The sequence below is a fragment of the Salvelinus namaycush genome, chromosome 2 (assembly GCF_016432855.1).
Source record: "Salvelinus namaycush isolate Seneca chromosome 2, SaNama_1.0, whole genome shotgun sequence".
NCBI classification, from domain to species: Eukaryota; Metazoa; Chordata; class Actinopteri; order Salmoniformes; family Salmonidae; genus Salvelinus; species Salvelinus namaycush.
Window position 1 is genome coordinate 53,041,758 of NC_052308.1, and position 20,783 is coordinate 53,062,540.

General features: G+C 43.0%; 1 protein-coding gene across 2 annotated transcripts in view; it reads left to right on the forward strand.

The window, feature by feature from the left end:
* Nucleotides 1-17,696, forward strand: part of LOC120064472 (serine/threonine-protein phosphatase 4 regulatory subunit 1-like) — a 49,648-nt gene extending 31,952 nt beyond the window's left edge. For both annotated transcript variants that reach the window (XM_039015081.1, XM_039015071.1), the window contains exons 14-20: nucleotides 3,307-3,492; nucleotides 6,969-7,130; nucleotides 9,237-9,337; nucleotides 12,971-13,091; nucleotides 13,858-13,992; nucleotides 14,587-14,728; nucleotides 15,496-17,696. In XM_039015081.1, coding sequence (XP_038871009.1) covers nucleotides 3,307-3,492; nucleotides 6,969-7,130; nucleotides 9,237-9,337; nucleotides 12,971-13,091; nucleotides 13,858-13,992; nucleotides 14,587-14,728; nucleotides 15,496-15,641 — 993 coding nt within the window. In that variant the 3' untranslated portion in view covers nucleotides 15,642-17,696. The remainder of the gene's footprint in view (nucleotides 1-3,306; nucleotides 3,493-6,968; nucleotides 7,131-9,236; nucleotides 9,338-12,970; nucleotides 13,092-13,857; nucleotides 13,993-14,586; nucleotides 14,729-15,495) is intronic.
* Nucleotides 17,697-20,783: the final 3,087 nt, after the last annotated feature.

Here is a 20,783-nt window from a genome sequence, read left to right on the forward strand (position 1 = left end):
GAGCAATTTGGAAAGCCAGAGTGAATCAATTAACAGTATAATAATACTGTTTGCAAAAATATCAGTTTTTAATTTACAATCTGTTGATACTATGAGATTAGAAAGGTTCAGAATTAATTTATGACATCACAGCACAGTTATAAAAATATATGGCACATGGAAAACAAGAGAGGGTGGTCTATGGAGATCAGTTGGATGGGCTGAGAGTAGCTGAGGGGTGGGATTAAAAACTCATGATCTGTAGTGGCTGGGGCTGAGAGCGACAGGTATCATGTGTGCCGCATATGTCTAAATACCTTTTTGTGTGTGGTGTATATTGAACTGTATTTTTGTCATGTAATACTATGTGGGAAAAGTGCCATGTACAGTGCCTTCAGAAAGTAAGAATATCATTGACTTTTTCCACATATTGTTGTTACAAGCCTGAATTTTAAATGGTTTAAATTGAGATCGGCACTGATCTACACACAATACTCAATCATGTCAAACTGGAATTGTGTTTTTAGAAATGTTTACTAATTAATAATGAAAAGCTGAGTCAATACCTTTTTGTTATAGCAAACCTAAATAAATTCAGGAGTAAAGATGTGCTTAACAAGTCACACAAAAGTTGCCTGGACTCTCTGTGTGTAATATTAGTGTTTAAGTAACCCCCTAGAGTCGATGTCTGCGCCCCCGCGGAAATATAATTAGCATAATAATAAAAAATCCCCATCATAATCCGTCTGTTGAAGCTAGATATGTATTATAGCATGTGCTGCGTCTCAATCCACTGTATCTGCCAATTGCGGACTTCCGCATCTGCGGTGGAAGGTTGCCAGCTACAGCGGTGTTTGTCAGACCATGAGACATCCCGAAAATTGGTCTTCTCACGAAAGCGTCTGTAGTGTCCAAACGGTTTGGCATACAAACTAATAAGACCACTCTGGAAAGATGACTCTCACCACAATGACGGTGTTCTCCGTTTTACTCTACAACCCCCCCCCCCACAAACCTCACTAGACTTGTCTGAAGTCGGTATTGCCGATCTGCCAATTTCTGTCTGTAGCGTCCGATTTAGTTTGGGCTACACACTAATATGACCCCTTTATTTAAAGGTGATACAGGTGCCCAACCTAACGCCGTTGCTGTAAAGGAAGGAAACCGCTCACGAACATGACGGTTAGCCTGGTAGTTAGCCTGGTACCAGTTTAAAACATTTATGAAAGTGTATATATAGAAGTCATTTATTGCCAAAATGTTTTGTTAAATATTCTTATATCTGATAGAAGACAGGGCCCGGTTGCACAAAATATCTTTAAGTATATTTTCCCTTGATGTTTGCTGAGCTTTAAGTCAGTTGCACAAAACATTTTAAGGCACATTTCCCCCTTTTAATTAAGTTAAAAAGTTAAAGGTGCCCATGAGTTCACCTTAAGTGCTTCATTCAGTATAGATATCAAAGTAAACAGAATTTGTGGCGGTAAGTACTGTAGCTAAACGATGAAAGGTGCACAATCCATGGCTACAAAGCTTGCTTTCTAGCTAGCTGCCTACTATGTGTGCTAGCTTGACATGCTAAAAAGTAATAGAAACAAGTTGAGAAAAAAGTAACACGTTTTATCTTATGAATCAATTTGTTTCTCCTGTCTTAAACGTAGAAGTTCTATTTTGCGATCTCAAAATAAATGTGATCTCTTTGAATGAATGTCTCAAGTCTTGAATGAATGTTTTTCCATGTATTAATCTGTTATTCAATGCATTTCTATGGGCTAATAGCAGTAAGGCAACATTCAATGTTTTATTTTTTGATACCTAAAGGGGTTCTAAAATTCTAAATCAAATAGCTAAATGATCCTTGGTATGACCATCCTAAATCAATACCAAAGGCTAGCTTAATAGAACCCAAACCCGGCTTAGACTCTTAAGGATTAACATGATTTTTAAATGACTACCCGATCTCTGCACCCCACACATACAATTATCTGTAAGGTCCCTGAGTTTTTGTTCTGAATATACAAAGCGTTATGTTTGGGGAAAATCCAACACAACACATCACTGAGTACCACTCTTCATATTTTCAATCATGGTGGTGGCTGCATCATGTTGTGTGTATGCTTGTCATCGGCAAGGACTAGGGAGGTTTTTAGGTTAAAAAGAACGGAATAGAGCTAAGCACAGGAAAAATCCTAGAGGAAAACCTGGTTCAGTCTGCTTTCCAACACACTGGGAGACATTCACCTTTCAGCAGGACAATAACCTAAAACACAAAGCCAATTATACAATAATATACACTGGAGTTGCTTCCCAAGACGACATTGAATTTTCCTAAGTGGCTTAGTTTCAGTGTTGACTTAAATCAGCTTAAATCTATGGCAGGGCTTGAAAATGGTTGTCTAGCAATGGCCAACAACCTACATGACTGAGCTTCAATCCAGGTGTGCAAAGCTCTTAGAGACTACAGGCGTCCGTCCGCCTGTTTCCCAGCCGAAACAGTTCGGTAGAGTTCGTGCATATATTATAACAACATTTTGTTCATTTTTGACTTTGGCTAGTTTTTGGGGGGGATGTTCGGGCACATAAAACATTCTCTGGAGGCAAGCCGAAGTTCGGAGCCAAACGCCTACGCCCCTTTGTCGGTCATTGGTCAACAGTAGGGATTCTTCAATAAAGTCTGTCATTCAATGAGAGACGACTCGTTTTCATTTAAAAAAATGTTTTAGAAAAATACTGCACCAAACTTACTTAAATGTAAAATTGGTTGTATACATATCTAATCAAGATATATTAGTGTTATCTTTTTTTATTTTATGACGATTGTTGACAAAATGACACAACAAACACAACAAAGTGTGGAAAAGAGAAGGGGTGTGTGAGTTTAGAAACAAATAATACTTTTCCCAAAGTTTTATGTATGTGTAATTTAAAAAAAAAAGCTATGATAGCTCACTGCAGCTAACCCCTCAGAAATTGATAGTTGGCTGTCAGCTTGACTTAAACACTTAACTTTAGCACACTGTTCTCTGATTGGCTAAACGGACTGTCTCCTCTCAAGTCTTTAGCTAAGATTTGACGTGTTGCATTTTGGAAACTCCTCCAGCAGCCGACATGAGATGTTCTAAAACTACACCATTCAGATCAAGCAAACTTTGTTCTAAATCTGCATCAAATAGTCTCGGGTGTTAAATGTGAACCGGGCTTTAGTCTGTGTCCGGGAAACCAAACCAGCCTCCTAACATTTTCTACTGACAGCTGCTGTTGCAATGGCTAGGATAGTGACAGGTTTTAACCACTCCTCTTACTCTTGTCCCTCTCCCCCCTCTCCAGAATGTGATTCCCCAGCAGCTGCTGGACCAGTACCTTTCCATGACGGACCCGGCACGGGCCCAGACGGTGGACACAGAGATTGCCAAGCACTGTGCGTTCAGCCTGCCCGGCGTAGCCCTCACCCTGGGCCAACAGAACTGGCACTGCCTCAAGGACACCTACGAGACCCTCGCCACTGACGTACAGGTGTGTGCTTTTTGGGGGGCACTCCCATATCTTTATTTTGGGCTATACAGGTGGGGCCCTGACCTGGGTTGTGTTCATTAAGCACCAAAACTGACTGAAACACGAAGGGTACAATTTATTGTTCAACAAGAAACGCTAATTTTCCATTGCGAAGCGTTTTTGTTTTACAAGTTTTCAGTTGCGTGCCCTAATGAACATGACCCAGGACACTGGGTTCTAAAGGCACTGACAGTGGGCGGGGTGACCCATTCATTTTCAATGAAGCCTATGCAGGGTTGCAATTGTATCGAAGCGGAGCGGTCAATGGTGCGTGTGCCTATGAAAGAAAAATAGGAGGCGGAGAAAATAGGATCCTGCTCTATTTTTAAAGCTGTTGTTAATGAACAATCACAGTAGAAAACGTAGCCTGCGTGATGATACGTCAGCACGTACCTGTACATCCAACAGCAGGACCAGCTAACTTGCCTGCTAGCTAGTTGGCTAACACTCCGTTTACAGAGTCACGTTTAACAATAATAAAAAATATATATTGTTTGCTAATCCACTTTTGGAATAATAATTTGTGTTGCATGTAAATACAGTTGAAGTCGTAAGTTTACATACACTTATGTTGGAGTCATTAAAACTCGTTTTTAAACCACTCCACAAATGTCTTGTTAACAAACAATAGTTTTGGCAAGTCGGTTAGGACATCTACTTTGTGCATGACAAAAGTAATTTTTCCAACAATTGTTTACAGACAGATTATTTCACTTATAATTCACTGTATCCTAATTCCAGTGGGTCAGACGTTTACATACACTAACTTGACTGTGCCTTTTTAAACAGCTTGGAAAATTCCAGAAAATTATATCATGGCTTTAGAAGCTTCTGATAGGCTAATTGACATCATTTGAGTCACTTGGAGGTGTACCTGTGGATGTATTTCAATGCCTACCTTCAAACTCAGTGACTCTTTGCTTGACATCATGGGAAAATCAAAATAAATCAGCCAAGACCTCAGAAAAACTATTGTAGACCTCCACAAGTCTGGTTCATCCTAGGGAGCCATTTCCAAACGCCTGAAGGTACCACGATCATCTGTACAAACAATAGTTTGCAAGTATAAACACCATGAGACCACGCAGCCGCAATACCGCTCAGGAAGGAGACGCGTTCTGTCTCCTAGAGATGAATGTACTTTGGTGCAAAAAGTGCATATCAATCCCAGAACAACAGCAAAGGACCTTGTGAAGATGCTGGAGGAAACGGGTACAAAAGTATCTATATCCACAGTAAAACGAGTGCTATATCGACATAACCTGAAAAACCGCTCAGCAAGGAAGAAGCCACTGCTCCAAAACCCCCATTAAAAAAGACAGACTACAGTTTGCAACTGCACATGGGGACAAAGTTCGTACTTTTTGGAGAAATGTCCTCTGGTCTGATGAAACTAAAATAGATCTGTTTGGCTATAATGACCATGTTTCTGTTTGGAGGAAAAAGGGGGAGGCTTGCAAGCCGAAGAACACCATCTCAACCGTGAAGCACGGGGTGGCAGCATCATGTTGTGGGGGGTGCTTTTCTGCAGGAGGGACTGGTGCACTTCACAAAATAGATGGCATTATGTGGATATATTGACGCAACATCTCAAGACATCAGTCAGGATGTTAGAGCTTGGTCACAAATGGGTCTTCCAAATGGACAATGACCCCAAGCATACTTCCAAAGTTGTGGCAAAATGGCTTAAGGACAACAAAGTCAAGGTATTGGAGTGGCCATCACAAAGCCCTGACCTCAATCCTATAGAACATTTGTGGGCAGAACTGAAAAAGCGTGTGTGTGCAAGGAGGCCTACAAACCTGACTCAGTTACACCAGCTCTGTCAGGAGGAATGGGCCAAAATTCACCCAACTTATTGTGGGAAGGTTGTGGAAGGTTACCTGAAACGTTTGACCCAAGTTAAGCAATTTAAAGGCAATGCTACCAAGTACTAATTGAGTGTATGTAAACTTCTGACCCACTGGGAATGTGATGAAAGAAATAAAAGCTGAAATAAATCATTATCTCTACTATTATTCTGACTTTTCACATTCTTAAAATAAAGTGGTGATCCTAAATGACCTAAGACAGGGATTTTTTACTAGGATTAAATGTCAGGAATTGTGGAAAAACTGAGTTTAAATGTATTTGGCTAAGGTGTATTTAAACTTTCGACTTCAACTGTAGCTCGTCTATTTTGTTATCCATTGATTGTACATTGTCTAACAGATTACCCACTCGCCGTCGGATCCTTACAAGGCACCCTGACCTATGTCGTCGATATCTCTGTCTCTTTCTCATGCGAATGACAGGGATTTGGACCTTGTCGGGTGTCTGAAGTAAATCCTTCGCGTCCGACTTGTTAAAGAAAAAAAAATTGTCAATTAATAGCTGTCCTGATATCCAGAAGCTCTTTTCGGTCATAAGAGACAGTGGCAGAAACATTATGTACAAAATAAATTACAAATCACGCGAAAAAACACCCACAATAGCACAATTGGTTAGGAGTCCGTAAAACAGCAGCCATCTCCTCCGGCGCCATTCTTTTAATTGTAACTGCTTGGTTTCCAACAAAAATAAATACAGCTTTTAAAATGTATCAGACTGTGAGGTGTGAAAGTGAACAACACGCCATGTGTTGACATAATCTCATCATTAGAGATTGATGCACTGATACCCGTCAGAAAGCAACGGTTAGATTTGTTTGTATGTACGTTGCTATGCAAATGACAAGTACAGTGACTGCTTGGTAACAGCGCTCATTATGTAATATGGAGTTATTAGTTTGCAACCAAAATCAATACAGCTTGTCATTTTCACTTAAAAGTTCAAACCTCCCAACAAACTATAATGAGAAACATGAAACCTTCCTAAATGCTGGATGATTCAAATGCTAAGAAACCTGGCGTGATCACAGTGTTTGAGTCTCAGAGAGCCGTTACTCCTACCTAGGCAGAGAGACACACCATAGCAGAACCATTATTACATCCGCTTAATTTAGCCCTAAACACTTTCCTCATCTCATGATCTTGGTCACACAGACTTCACAGAGGAGGACTCAAAGGGCTCTTCCACCGAGGCAGTGTGTGGGGGTGGATATATGGCCTTACAAAGTCTGGCCTGGATGTGGGTTAGGAGAAGAGGGTCTGTTCTGTTTGTACTGTAGTAGAGTGTCAGGTGAATAGTGGAGGAATCTGCTGTCTCTGCCGCAAACTAAAGAGGTTAAGGCTTAACTTCAGTTACTTTTGTGAAGAATAGTGGATTGTTAGATTCATTATTCAATGAGTGGTATTGCAGCTTGGCTGAGGTATGGAGTGGCTGTGTTAGCCTGTGTAGTCGTTGACCGAGTCATATCAGCCATTTCCTTTGTGTTTTAACTCACTGACATGTGGAAAAGTCTTATTTTGGTGTCGGGCCAAGCTAATCTTCTGTCTTTATATTCATTACCACTACAGTGGAAGGTGCGCCGTACGCTGGCGTTCTCCATCCACGAGCTGGCGGTGATCCTGGGAGACCAGCTTACGGCGGCCGACCTGGTGCCCATCTTCAACGGCTTCCTCAAGGACCTGGACGAGGTGCGCATCGGCGTGCTCAAACACCTCTATGACTTCCTTAAGGTGAGACCACCATACATGTAACAAGGAAACTGTGAAGCGACTCTAAATCATCTATCTACATGTTGGTCCACTTGCTGTGCTGTTTTACTAGCCTGGTCCAAGATCTGTTTGTGCTCTTGCCAACGCCATTCCTCATTGTCAAGCCAAACATTGACAATGAGTTGGAATTATAGCACAAACAGACTGGAACTTTTAGCTGCCACATGGTTAATCTAGATTGGATTTATACTGAACCAAAAATTAACACAACAATTTCAAACATTTTACTGAGTGTCCAGCTCATATAATTGTATTGCAGTTTTTTTTTAATCCAGGTAAATTGACAGAACACATTATCATTTACAGCAACAACCTGGGGAATAGTGATAAATTAGCCAATTGTAAGCTGGGGATGATTAGGTGACCATATGAGTACCAGATTGGGAATTCAGCCAGGACACTAGGGTTAACATCCCTACTCTTACGATAAGTACCATGGGATCTTTAGTGACCACAGAGAGTCAAGACACCCGTTTAACGTCCCATCTGAAAGACGGCACCCTACACAGGGCAATGGGATATTTTTTAGACCAGAGGAAATGGTGCCTCCTACTGTCCCTCCAACACCACTTCCAGCAGCATCTGGTCTCCCATCTAGGGACTGACCAGGACCAACCCTGCTTAGCTTCAGAAGAAAGCCAGCAGTGGGATGCAGGGTGGTATTCTACTGGCATATAAGGAAATCAGTCAATTGAAATACATTCATTTTACCCTAAACTATGGATTTCACATGACTGGAAATACAGATATGCAGCTGTTAGTCACAGATACCATTAAAAAAAGTAGGGGTGTGACCACATTTGCCACATGCAGCGCGACACATCTCCTTCACATAGAGTTGATCAGGCCTGTGTAATGTTGTCCTATTCCTCTTCAATGGTTGTGCGAAGTTGCTGGATGTTGGCTGGAACTGGAACACGCTGTCATACACATTGATCCAGAGCATCCCAAACATGTTCAATGAGTGACATGTCTGGTAAGTATGCAAGCCATGTAAGAACTGGGACATTTTCATCTTCCATTAATTGTGTACAGATCTTTGCGACATGGGGCTGTGCATTATCATCCTGAAACATGAGGCAATGGCGGCAGATGAATGGCACGGCAATGGGCCGCAGGATCTCGTCATTGTATTTCTGTGCATTTTAAATCGCCATCGATAAAATGCTATTTTGTCCGTAGCTTATGCCTGCCCATACCATAACCCCACCGCCACCATGGGGCACTCTGGTCACAACGTTGACATCGGCAAACCGCTCGACCCACATCACGCCAGTTGGCCGTACTGCCAAATTCTCTAAAACGATGTTAGAGGTAGAGAAATTAACATTCAATTCTCTGGCAACAGTTCTGGTTGACATTCCTGTGGCCAGCATGCCAATTTCACGCTCCCTCAAAACTTGATACATCTGTGGCATTGTGTTGTGTGACAAAACTGCACATTTTAAAGTGGTATTTTACCCAGCAGAAGGTGCACCTGTGTAATGATCATGCTGTTTAATCAGCTTCTTGATATACCACACCTGTCAAGTGGATGGATTATCTTGGCAAAGGAGAAATGCTCACTAACAGGGATGCAAACAAATTTGTTCATGTAATTTGAGAGAAATAAGCTTTTTGTGCATATGGAACATTTCAGAGATTTTATTTCAGCTCATGAAACATGGGACCTACAATTTACATGTTGCGTTTTTAATATTTTTGTTCAGCGTAGATTTAGATGGCTATCTGATGCACTGCATGATAGTCACCTTTTTATGTGAGGCATTTGTAGAATGCTGCCTGACTTGACCTGTGTACTGAGTTTATATGGTTGTCACAGAACAGATTGTCTTTCACAATAACAATATGGTTGGTCTAGAGGTGGAGAGACATTTGTATTTGTGTCTTTTCACTCTTAAACGTGTTGCCTCCATTTCTTTTGAAACATGTGCCTTTTGTCACTAATAAAAGAGAATGTGTTGTCCAGGGGTTTTGTAACAATGAATACGGCTCACTTTGGTGAGACATGATAACTTGGATCTGTGGTATTTCAGCTGTCTGTATCTTCTGTCTTGTCTGTGGCAGTTACTCCATGCTGAGAAGAGGAGAGAGTACCTGTACCAGCTGCAGGAGTTCATGGTGACAGACAACAGCCGCAACTGGAGGTTTAGATACGAGCTTGCCGAGTAAGTCTCCCGTTAATTTAGATCAGGGCCAATCTTTGTCATTCATTTAGGATTGAGTCCTCCATATTTCTCCCTAGAGGGCCCACTTGCCACAAGTCTCTGATGGCATGCACCATTTTAGTAGTCAACTTGCATGGGCCTTTCAATGGCTTAGGGAGGGATCACAGAGTTCCATCCAGCCGCGTCCTCAGAGCATGCGCAGACCAGCTGGCAGGAGTGTGTACGGACATATTCAACCTCTCCCTATTCCGGTCTGTCATCCCCACTGGCTTCAAGATGTCCACCATTGTTCTGGTACCCAAGCAAGCAAAGGTAACTGAACTAAATGACTATTGCCCCGTAGTACTCAATTCTGTCATCATGAAGTGCTTTGAGAGGCTAATCAAGGACCATATCATCTTCACCTTACCTGACATCCTCGACCCATTACAATTTGCATACTGCCCCAACAGATCCATGGATGACGCAATAGCCACTGCACAGCACAATGCCCTATCCCACCTGATTTAAGAGAAATACCTATGTGAGAATGCTGTTCATCGACTACAGATAGGCTTTTCAACGTCACTAAGCTCAGGGCCCTGGGACTAAACTCCTCCCTGTGCAACTGGGTCCTAGACTTCGTGACGGGTCTCCCATAGGCGGTGAGGGTAGGCAACAACATCTCTGTCCCACGCTGATCCTCCACACAAGAGCCCCCCCCAGGGATGTGTGCTAAGCCCTGTTCGGTAACCCCTGTACACTCATGACTGTGTGGCTAAGCACGACTCCAAATCTTGCTGATAACACAAGTGTTAGGCCTGATCACCAACAACGACAAGAGCCTACAAGAGGTTAGTGCCCTAGCTGAGTGGTACCAGGTAAATAACCTCACCTCTCAATGTCAACAAAAGCTGACAGTGGACAACAGGAGACAGCAGAGAGAGCACGCCTCCATCCACATCGACGGGGCCGCAGTGGAGGGTGTTACTTGCCCTAACAAGAAAAAAAATGTTGCTCAAACAGAAGGGGGAACTGAGTCACTGACAACAACCAAAACAAAACAGGTGGTGTTTTAGGAGGGGTTCTGAAAGACAGTCATGGGGGTGTCTACTTAACTAGCAACAACTCCTGGAACCTGAAAGACACCCACCATGAGCACCCACTGAATTTGCCCAAGAAGTGGCAATCAAAAGAAAAACCCACACCAATCGTAGACAGGAAGCAAACCAAAAAGGTGGAGCAAAACGAAAATCAGGGAAATCAGATAAAGGAATGTTTATCGAGAAATCAAAATAGGGAGAGCCAACTAAAGGTGTTAACCCTCTGCATCTACACTATACAGTGCATTCGGAAAGTATTCAGACTCCTTCACTTTTTCCACATTTTGTTATGTTACAGCCTTATTCTGAAATGGATTCAATAATTTTCCCCCACCTCGTCAATCTACACACAATACTCCATAAGGACGACGCAGTATTCAGACCTTTTGCTATGAGACTCAAAATGGAGCTCAGGTGCATCATGTTTACATTGATCATCCTTGATGTTTCTACAACTTGATTGGAGTCCACCTGTGGTAAATTCAATTCATTGGACATTATTTGGAAAGGCACACACCTGTCTATATAAGGTCCCACAGTTGACAGTGTATGTCAGAGCAAAAACCAAGCCATGGGGTCGAAGGAATTGTCCGCAGACCGCCAAGACAGGATTGTGTCGAGGCACATATATCTGGTGAAGAGTACCAAAAAATGTCTGCAGCATTGAAGGTCCCCAAGAACACAGTGGCCTCCCATCATTCTTAAATGGAAGAAGTTTGGATCCACCAAGACTCTTCCTAGAGCTGGCCGCCCAGCCAAACTGAGCATTCGGAGGAGAAGGGCTTTGGTCAGGGAGTTGACCAAGAACCCAATGGTCACCCTGGCAGAGCTCCAGAGTTCCTCTGTGGAGATGGGAGAACCTTCCAGAAGGACAACCATCTCTGCAGCACTCCACCAATCAGGCCACCAACAGGACAACGACCCTAAGCACACACCCAGGACAAAGCAGGAGTAGCTCCGGGACAAGTCTCTGAATGTCCTTGAGTGGCCCAGCCAGAGCCCGGACTTGAATCCAATCTAACATCTCTGGAGAGACCTGAAAATAGCTGTGCAGGTACGCTCCCCATCCAACCTGACAGAGCTTGAGAGGATTTGCATAGAAAAATAGGAGAAACTCCCCAAATACAGGTGTGCCAAGCTTGTAGTGTCATAACCAAGAAGACTCTAGGCTGTAATCTCTGCCAAAGGTGCTTCAACGAAGTACTAAGTAAAGGGTCTGAATACTTATGTAAATGTGATTTTAAAAAATTATAAATTTGCGCAAATTTCTCAACCTGTTTTTGCTGTGTTATTATGGGGTATTGTGTGTAGTGTAGTTCAAAACATTTTTTTAATCAATTTTAGAGTAAGCCTGTAAAAAAAAAAAAAAAAAAAGTCAAGGGATCTTGAATACTTTCCAAATGCACTGTAAATGCAGCAGCAATACCACCCTGCATTCCACTGCTGGCTTGCTTCTGAAGCTAAGCAGGGTTGGTCCTGTTCCATCCCTGGATGGGAGACCAGATTCTGCTAGAAGTGGTGTTGGAATGCCAGTAGGAGGCACCCTTTCCTTTGGTCTACAAAAAGATCCCAGGGCAGTGATTAGAGACATTGCCCTGTGTAGGGTGCCGTCTTAAACTAGTGTCCTGACTCTCTGTGCTCACTAAAGATCCCATGGCACTTATCGTAAGAGTAGGGGTGTTAACCCCGGTGTTCTGGCTAAATTCCCAATCTGGCCTTCATACCATCATGGACACCTAATCATCCCCAGAGAAATAAAAGCTGAAATAAATCATTCTCTCTACTATTATTCTGACGTTTCACATTCTTAAAATAAAGTGGTGATCCTAACTGACCTAAGACAGGGAATTGTTACTAGGATTAAATGTCAGGAATTGTGAAAAACTGAGTTTAAATGTATTTTGCTAAGGTGTATGTAAACTGCCGACTTAAACTGTAACTACTGCTGTACACACCTTTTCTATTCATATACTGTCCATACACACCATTTATTTATATTCCGGGCTCTGACATTGCTCTCTCTGATTTCTATTATATATTTTTGGGGATTGTGTGTGTATTGATATTGTATTACTTGCACTGTTGGAGTTAGAAACCTAAGCAGTTCACTGCACCCGTGACAACATCTGCAAATCTGTGTACGCAGCCAATTAATTATACTCCTTAGCAGCACGGCATATGGCAGTAAATCACTAACATAAAAAAAATAAGGAAACTGACTACTTTTAAGATGGAGAAAGCCCTCCATGGTGCCTGCCTGGTCCCATAACTGATAGTACTGTTTCCCACTCCATTGCACATTGTCAAGCCAAACATGAAAATGAATTAGTGACAAGGACTATGTATGATAGCACAAACATGCTGTCACAAAAGCAGTCAATGGAAAAGATGGCAGATGCGCCATCTAACTTAGTGCTCCCAAATCATATAGCAATATTGTTGGGCCTCTTTTGTGGGGTGAAGACCTCAGAAAAACAGTTTTTTTTTTAGGATGACCCCTATACGTTAGAGCCCGCGTGTGTTGAACAGAATTTCTCCCATGTGTCCACAGGCAGCTTATCCTGATCATAGAGTTGTACAGCCACTACGATGTGTATGACTACCTCAGACAAATAGCACTGACCCTCTGCTCAGACAAAGTGTCGGAAGTTCGGTGGATCTCTTACAAGCTGGTAGGCATGCCGTTTTGTACTTGTGTTATTGGAACTGTAACTGTGTTGAATTATCTTCTTCTTTTATTTATTGAACAACTTAAAGTAGTAATTGTGCTGAATGATATAAGGTGTGAGTATGTCTGTATTGTGTCAATTGGGGTATTTCTGATGTTGCAAACTTCTGTGGAAGTAGACAATTATTATCCCATCTTAATGCAGTGGCCCTGCCTGCCTTTTTAGAATGGAAAGCACCAAAACGTTGCTTGTGTCCCAAATGGCACCCGAGTATTCCCTAGAGACGGGATAGCGGACATGTGTTGTTGTGATTCTGGATGGCCAGATAACTAGCGACAATGAGAAGAAGCTGCCATGTGGGGAATTGTAGGTGGCTCGTTTCAGTTAGTTGTATCTTGTTCTTGATACCATGCATTGTTTTGAGGTATTTTGACTGATGTCATACCTATGCTAAAATGGCCAAAATTCGCTGGCCAGTTAACAAATAACTAATGATGTATTTGAGAGACAAGTGCTCATTGTGCAAATGTATTTATGTTTTCAATAGAGAAAATATAGTTTACATATTGTCAACAATCTAAGCCAACCCTGTCTGTTTTGCCCCATAGTTGCACATGCGTCGGTTTTGTTGCTAAACAACCAACCCGTCTATAGTGCAGTACTTTTGACCAGGGCCCATTAGGCTCTGGTCAAAAGTAGTGTACTGTATAGGGAATAAGGTGCCATTTGGGACGCAGCCTCTGTCTCATCCTTGTCTCGTCCATCCTAGGTGGTGGAGATCTTACAGAAGATGTATGCATGTGGAGCCCATGACCTGGGCCTGAACTTCATCAACGAGCTCATCGTCCGCTTCTGCCACTGTCCCAAGTGGGTGGGCCGCCAGGCCTTTGCCTTTATCTGCCAGGTAAGGACAATGTTTTGTTCACGAAATGTCAATATATGAAAATCTGTACAAACACCATTTCCAATAGCTGCTGCGTTGATTTTTTTTTTTTTTGTGTGAAATTGCGTCAGCAGTGCTTGCCATAGCACTATTCTGAAAGAATGCAGGTGTGACGATTGTATGGCCATTGTTGACTGCTGGGTCATGTTCATTAGGCACCAAATGGAAATAAACTGACTGCAACAGGGAGGGACTACCTAGAGCAGGGGTGTCCAACCCTGTTCCTGGAGAGCTACCGTCCTGTAGGTTTTCGTTCCAACCCCAGTTGTAACTAACCTGGTTCAGCGTTTCAACCAGTTAATTATTATAATCAGATGTGGTAGATCAGGGTTGGAGTGTGAACCTACAGGATTGTAGCTTTCCAGAAACAGGGTTGGAGAGCCCTGACCTAGAGTAGTCCAATAAGAAAATCTTAATATTGTTTTCCATTGGAAAATAGTCAAACAAATGATTTAGCATTCCCTAATGAATACGACCCTGCTCTCCACGTGTCATCTGTCTTGTCTTGCTATTTAAGTTGGTTTGTATTAACTCATTCTCCGCTGTGTTCCCCAGGCCATAGTGGAAGAGGACTGTATGCCAATGGACCAGTTTGCCCAGCACCTCCTCCCCAGTCTACTCAGCCTATCGTCGGACCCAGTCGCCAACGTCCGTGTGCTGGTGGCCAAAGCACTGCGTCAGAGTGTAATGGAGAAAGGTAAAGACTGGGTGGTGTAGGATGACGTTGCCCCTAGATGCTGATATGTGGTCAGTTAAGCATTTTCCCAACTAATGGTTCAGTTAGGACTGGGGGATGGAGAGCTAATCCTAGATCTGTACCTAGGTAAAACTTCACCCCAAAGCAGACTGGGCCCTCTATGCACCCAAGAATAAAATACATATTTATTTGCCGCCGAGAGGGAATATGTCTTGTACATTTTTAAGCATTGGCTATATAAAAACCAATGGCACACGTTCAAGCTATTGCTTGACAAACTCCTGGGTATAAGCTAAAGATGGCTAAATTGGACACTGATGACAGTTGGTGTACTATAGTTGTAGTACGTTGTCTTTCCCAGTGCAACAAATGTATCTCTCGTGGCATAGTGGTGTTTTGGCTCCTCCCAAAATGTGTGATGCAGTATTTTCCATTATCCAAACGAGCATACAACTTAGAATATTGTTTTCCCTCTCTCTCTTCTGTGGACTATTTGCTCCCTTCATTTTGTTGGTAATGTTTTCCCTCATTGTTCCCCTTTTTTCTTTTTTTCATATTTCCCAATTTTCCTACGTTCTTATATTCCTTTTTAATTATGTAAAGTGTGTTGTGACCATAGAAATATTACTCCCCACCGGTCCACTTATTATGGCCTCATTGATTTGAATTGAATGGGGGCACACGTTCTATTCATTCTATTTCTAGGGTTGTGACGCATGTAAAATATACTTTAAATAAATGTTGACTTTACTTGGCTCTCTCTGCAGCGTACTTTAAAGAGCCAGGCAGTGCCTACTCAGACGAGCTGGAGGAGACTGTGATGGCCCTGCAGGCGGACAAGGACCGAGACGTACGCTTCTTTGCCAGCCAGGATCCCAACATGGCCCTTATGGACACGGCTGCCTTGATCTAGACCCAGCCAGCCAGCTCCGCACGCACAAAACAACTATCACCAGCAGCACTGATACCACTCAAACATACATGCATATACTCACATACATACAATCATTCATGTTCTCTCTCTCAAACATACACACACTATCATACATGCACACTCATGTGAATACTGACATGTATCATACATAAATGCATGCTCACCAACACACACACACGTACAGATGCACATACCCAAGTGTTTGCACATACACATCATGTGAAACAAGCACTCTAATCTCTGGGACTCCTCCCATTAGAGAACAATGAACAGGACTTGGGGATGGGGGGCTAGATGGAGCCCACTGTAGTAGCAAACAGTGTGACACCTCTTCCGGGACTCAAATTCTCCTCCTACCCACATTAGCATCCTAAGACTGAGACCCTGTAATCACAGACCACTTGTCGCTAAACCCGACAAGCATTCTCTCTCTCCAAAGCTAATAGTACATTTGTGATAATTGTGTGTTTGATTTCTATTTCCCGCTTTTCTCTGGATTTCTAAACGACTACAAAATGACAACTGACAACCTGATTATTCTGATGTGCGCTTAAACTCAGGGGGACTCGGTCTGAAAACGGCAACTAGTTAAGCTAAACCAGCCACTGCAAAATGGCGTTGGATCCCAGGTGGAAATCAACCCACTGAGCGGCTCGGCTCTTGTCCCATCGTCGCTTCACCTCCACCCCTCCGTGTCCAGGCGGCTCTCTCAGGTCCTTTTGACTCATCTCGGTTTATCTCTCTTTCTTCCTCTCTTCATCTTGTCTTCATGGGCCACTGTAACCACTACTGCTCAGGAGAAGGAACAACTGCATCACTCGGCACTCCTAAGTCATATTGGACACTTTATTGGCAGAACAAAAGATCATAATGAACTCATGGCTTCTTCCCCCTCTGTGTTTGCCATGCCAATAATGTGTACCTATCTCCCATTTTTGGCAGAGACCAATGAAATACCTCTGTCCGGACATGACTTGGGCCAGTTTTGTCGTGGAAGTGGAGTTTGGGGCTTTTAGAATTGGGTGCAATGTTTTACAATGTTGCCGATAGAAATATAATGTATGGACAGACATGAGAAAAATGCTTACACAATGCATCACAATCTGTACATTATATAAGGTTGCTGTCCCTGAAAAAGCCTTTGGTGTCAGCTGGACTTGCAAGTCCTTAACTGCATCCCAAATGACTTGTAGAAAGAAGAAGCAGAAAAAGAGAATTGGAGACTGATAGCACAATGTTGGTTATGCATGTGTTTTTTTCAATGGTCATAAAGGTTAAAGCCCTGTGAAAAGCGCTCCCCCTTATCCACTTCCACATTGTGGATTCCAATCCCATTTTGGTCGACACCATGATAGCAGATTTATGGTCAAATGGTAGCTTTTTCGGTAAGTCGGACCACTGACCACAATTGTACAGTATAGGAATGGTTGTGTGCCCTGGTTGTGCACCCAGGGTTTGTGTTCCAAGATGCTCTGACCGCTATGTACGTTCAAGAAGAAGTAACTTCCAAACATTGGCAAGCATTGTATAGCTCAACCAATGGAGCCAGTTTTTTTGAGGACCCAAGGCCAGTTTTAGGGGTTTCTGTAGAGACATGAGTGTGAATATAATGGGAGCAGTCACCAAGTCACTTTTGTAGTAGTTTGAATCTCTTTTTTTTCTTCTCCTGTGTTCATGGCAACTGATTTTTGACCATAGACACGACTTGAGAACTTAAAACTGATTTTGGTGTGGCGTGCATCACACGTCTCTCTTCCATGTTATGGAATAGTTCACTGCGCTATCGCAGTAGCCTACCTAACTCATCTCATCTGTCTGCAATTTGTGCCCATCTTGTTTTTTTTAATGTGGTAGAACTGTTAATATATGCATTTTATGAAATGTATTTTTATTTTCAATTATGTACCATTGTTCAAAGATTTTATATCCTAACTTTGCAATTCACAACCTTTGTAATATTCAATGGTTTCTTTTAAAGACGTTTTATGTATTGTTATTTTTAGTATTCTGTAATTAAAATGATAATATAAATCAGAAAAATCAAGATGTGGAATGTGTAGCCTGACTCCAAACTAACCTTGGAAAACCAACAAATGAGTCACAGCATTCTGTCACACCTGCAACACAGATTTTTTATAGAATATAAAACGCAAAAAGTAGGCCTATGTTCTGACCTTAAAACATTAGATATTTTTCAACTATGAGGCTGTGTTATTGTTGCACATCCACAAAATGGAAAATGGATGAAGGTTGTGATTGCGGCTTGCAATTCAAGGCATTCTTGCTGTATCTGCAGGAACCCTCTCTATACTTCTTTCTGTATGCTGGTAAAGTGGAACGTACCAACGCGTTCTAAACCGCTCTGGTGACAAAAAAACGTTGCCCTGTCTTCAACTATCCACATTTGGCTGCTTTGCTACCACTTGTGCAATCTTCCCGATGTTATCATTATTTTGTTTTTTTTCTAAGGACACAAACGGAGGCAGTGAGAACGTATTCTAGGTAACGTCTGAGTTGGGATGTCCCCAATGATCCCGGTTAACAAGAACCCTGAAACCACGCTGTGCGCCTCCTCAGACCTTTGATAATAGATCGTCAGCCTCTGCCACTGTCGGTGCAGGCGAAGCACGCCTCCGTTTCATGCAGCGTGCCAGAACAGTCCTTCCACTGTCGGGAGAAATGGTAACGCCTGTAGTGCTGCCGCGGCGCTCCCTCACTTTATTGGAGCTGCTAAAACTATTTCTGTAAAATGTATTCAAACAAATATATGTAATTACTCCAAAAATTATATGAAAGAATTATAGAATGACAAACCAGATAAATAGCCTATGGATAGCAGCCTAGAGAAATTGTGGTTTCTTCCCTGGTGGTGGTGAGAATTATGAACTGTAGGCTGTGTGCGAACTGTGGATGCGAATCAAAGGCTTGGCCACTTTGGCCAATCAGAGCGTTGAAAAATTATCACCTCTAAGTAACTTACTTTTTTTTTTATCCCCATCAAAAATCTGTCAGTTTAAGTTTAGAGAGCATTGCATGTGTCTCAATCCGCCAGTGTCGCACTTCAGCATCTGCCGTTGAAAGGTGGCAGAGCTACAACAGTGTTTGCCAGACCACGAGACATCCCGCAGATTGGTCATCTCACGTAAACGTCTGTAGCATCCGAGCGGTTTGGCCTACAAACTATTATGATCACGCGATGGAAAGAGGAGATTTGTTTTGCTCTACGACCACCACAAGTGTCAAGGTACTCGTCTGAAGGTAACCCGTACTGGTAAAAAAAACGAATGGAAGTATGAATGTAGTTTTGTTTCTGCCCAAAAAAGGGGTTAAATACACTACATAACCAAAAGTATGTGGACACCTGCTCATTGAACATCTCATTCCAAAATCATGGGCATTACTATAGAGCTGATCCCCCTTTGCTGCTATAACAGCCTCCACTCTTCTGGGAAGGCTTTCCACTAGATGTTGGAACATTACTGCGGGTACTTATTTCCATTCAGCCACAGCATTCGTGAGGTTGGGCACGGATGTTGGTCGATTAGGCCTGGCTTGCAGTCGGCATTCCAATTCATCCCAAAGGGGTTCGATGTGGTTGAGGTCAGGGCTGTCAAGTTCCTACACACCGATCTCGACAAACCATTTCTGTATGGACCTCACTTTGTGCACGTGGCATTGTCATGCTGAAACAGGAAAGGGCCTTCCCCATACTGTTGCCATGAAGTTGAAAGCACAGAATTGTCTAGAATGTCATTGTATGGTGTAGCGTTAATATTTCCCTTCACTAGAACTAAACGACCTAGCCCGAACCATGAAAAACAGCGCCGGGCCACTTTTCCTCCACCAAACTTTACAGTTGGCACTGTGCATTGGGGCAGGTAGCGTTCTCCTGGCATCCGCAAACCCAGATTAGTCCGTCGGACTGTCAGATGGTGAAGGGTGATTCATCACTCCAGAGAACGCGTTTCCACTGCCCCAGAGTCCAATGGCGGTAAGCTTTACACCACTCCAGCCGACGCTTGACATTGCGCATGGTGATCTCACGCTTGTGTGTGACTACTCGGCCATGGTAACCCATTACATGAAGCTCCCAACGAACAGTTCTTGTGCTGACTTTGCTTCCAGAGGCAGTTTGGAACTCGGTAGTGAGTGTTGCAACAGAGGAAAGACAAGTTTTACACGCTACCTGCTTCAGCACTCGGCGGTTCCATTCTGTGAGCTTGTGTGGCCTACCACTTCGCACCTGAGCCTTTGTAGCTCATATACGTTTCCACTTCACAATAACAGCACTTTCAGTTGACCAGGGCCGCTCTAGCTGAGCAGAAACTGACTTGTTGGAAAGGTGGCATCTGATCACAATGCCACATTGAAAGTCACTGAACTCTTCAGTAAGGCCATTCTACTGCCAATGTTTGTCTATAGAGATCGCATGGCAGTGTGCTCGATTGTATACACCTATCAGCAACAGGTCTGGCTGAAATAGTGTCCACATTTGTGCATACAGTGCATTTGGAAAGTATTCAGACCCCTGCCCTTTTTCCACATTTTGTTACATTACATCTTCTCTGCAGATCCTGTCAGCATCCTGGAGAGGCACGCTGGGAATGGACAAGATAAATATTTTGTGTCCCTACCTTTGACAAAGTGGGCACTGCATATCACAGGGTAGCATCAGTGCACGCCTAAAAAGCCCATACACCACTGGTTGAGTTGAGGATGTTGAAAACCTCCTCCATAGCGCTCAGGACCTCAGACTAGGGCGAAGGTTCACCTTCCAACGGGACAATGACCCTAAGCACACAGCCAAGACAACGCAGGAGTGGCTTCGGGACAAGTCTCTAAATGTCCTTGAGTGGCCCAGCCAGAGCCCAGACTTGAACCCGATCCAACGTCTCTGGAAAGATCTGAAAATAGCTGTGCAGCGACACTCCCAATCCAAATCTGACAGAGCTTGAGGATCTGCAGAGAAGAATGGGAGTAACTTTGAGGCACCATAGATCAGGCAAGAGGATTGGAGAGCTCCAATGCCCGTGGTAACATACGTAACCTTCGTTATGTTGCACTATATTGGAACACTCCAACATGGTATCACAATACCAAATTAAATGCTGTAGTAATAGT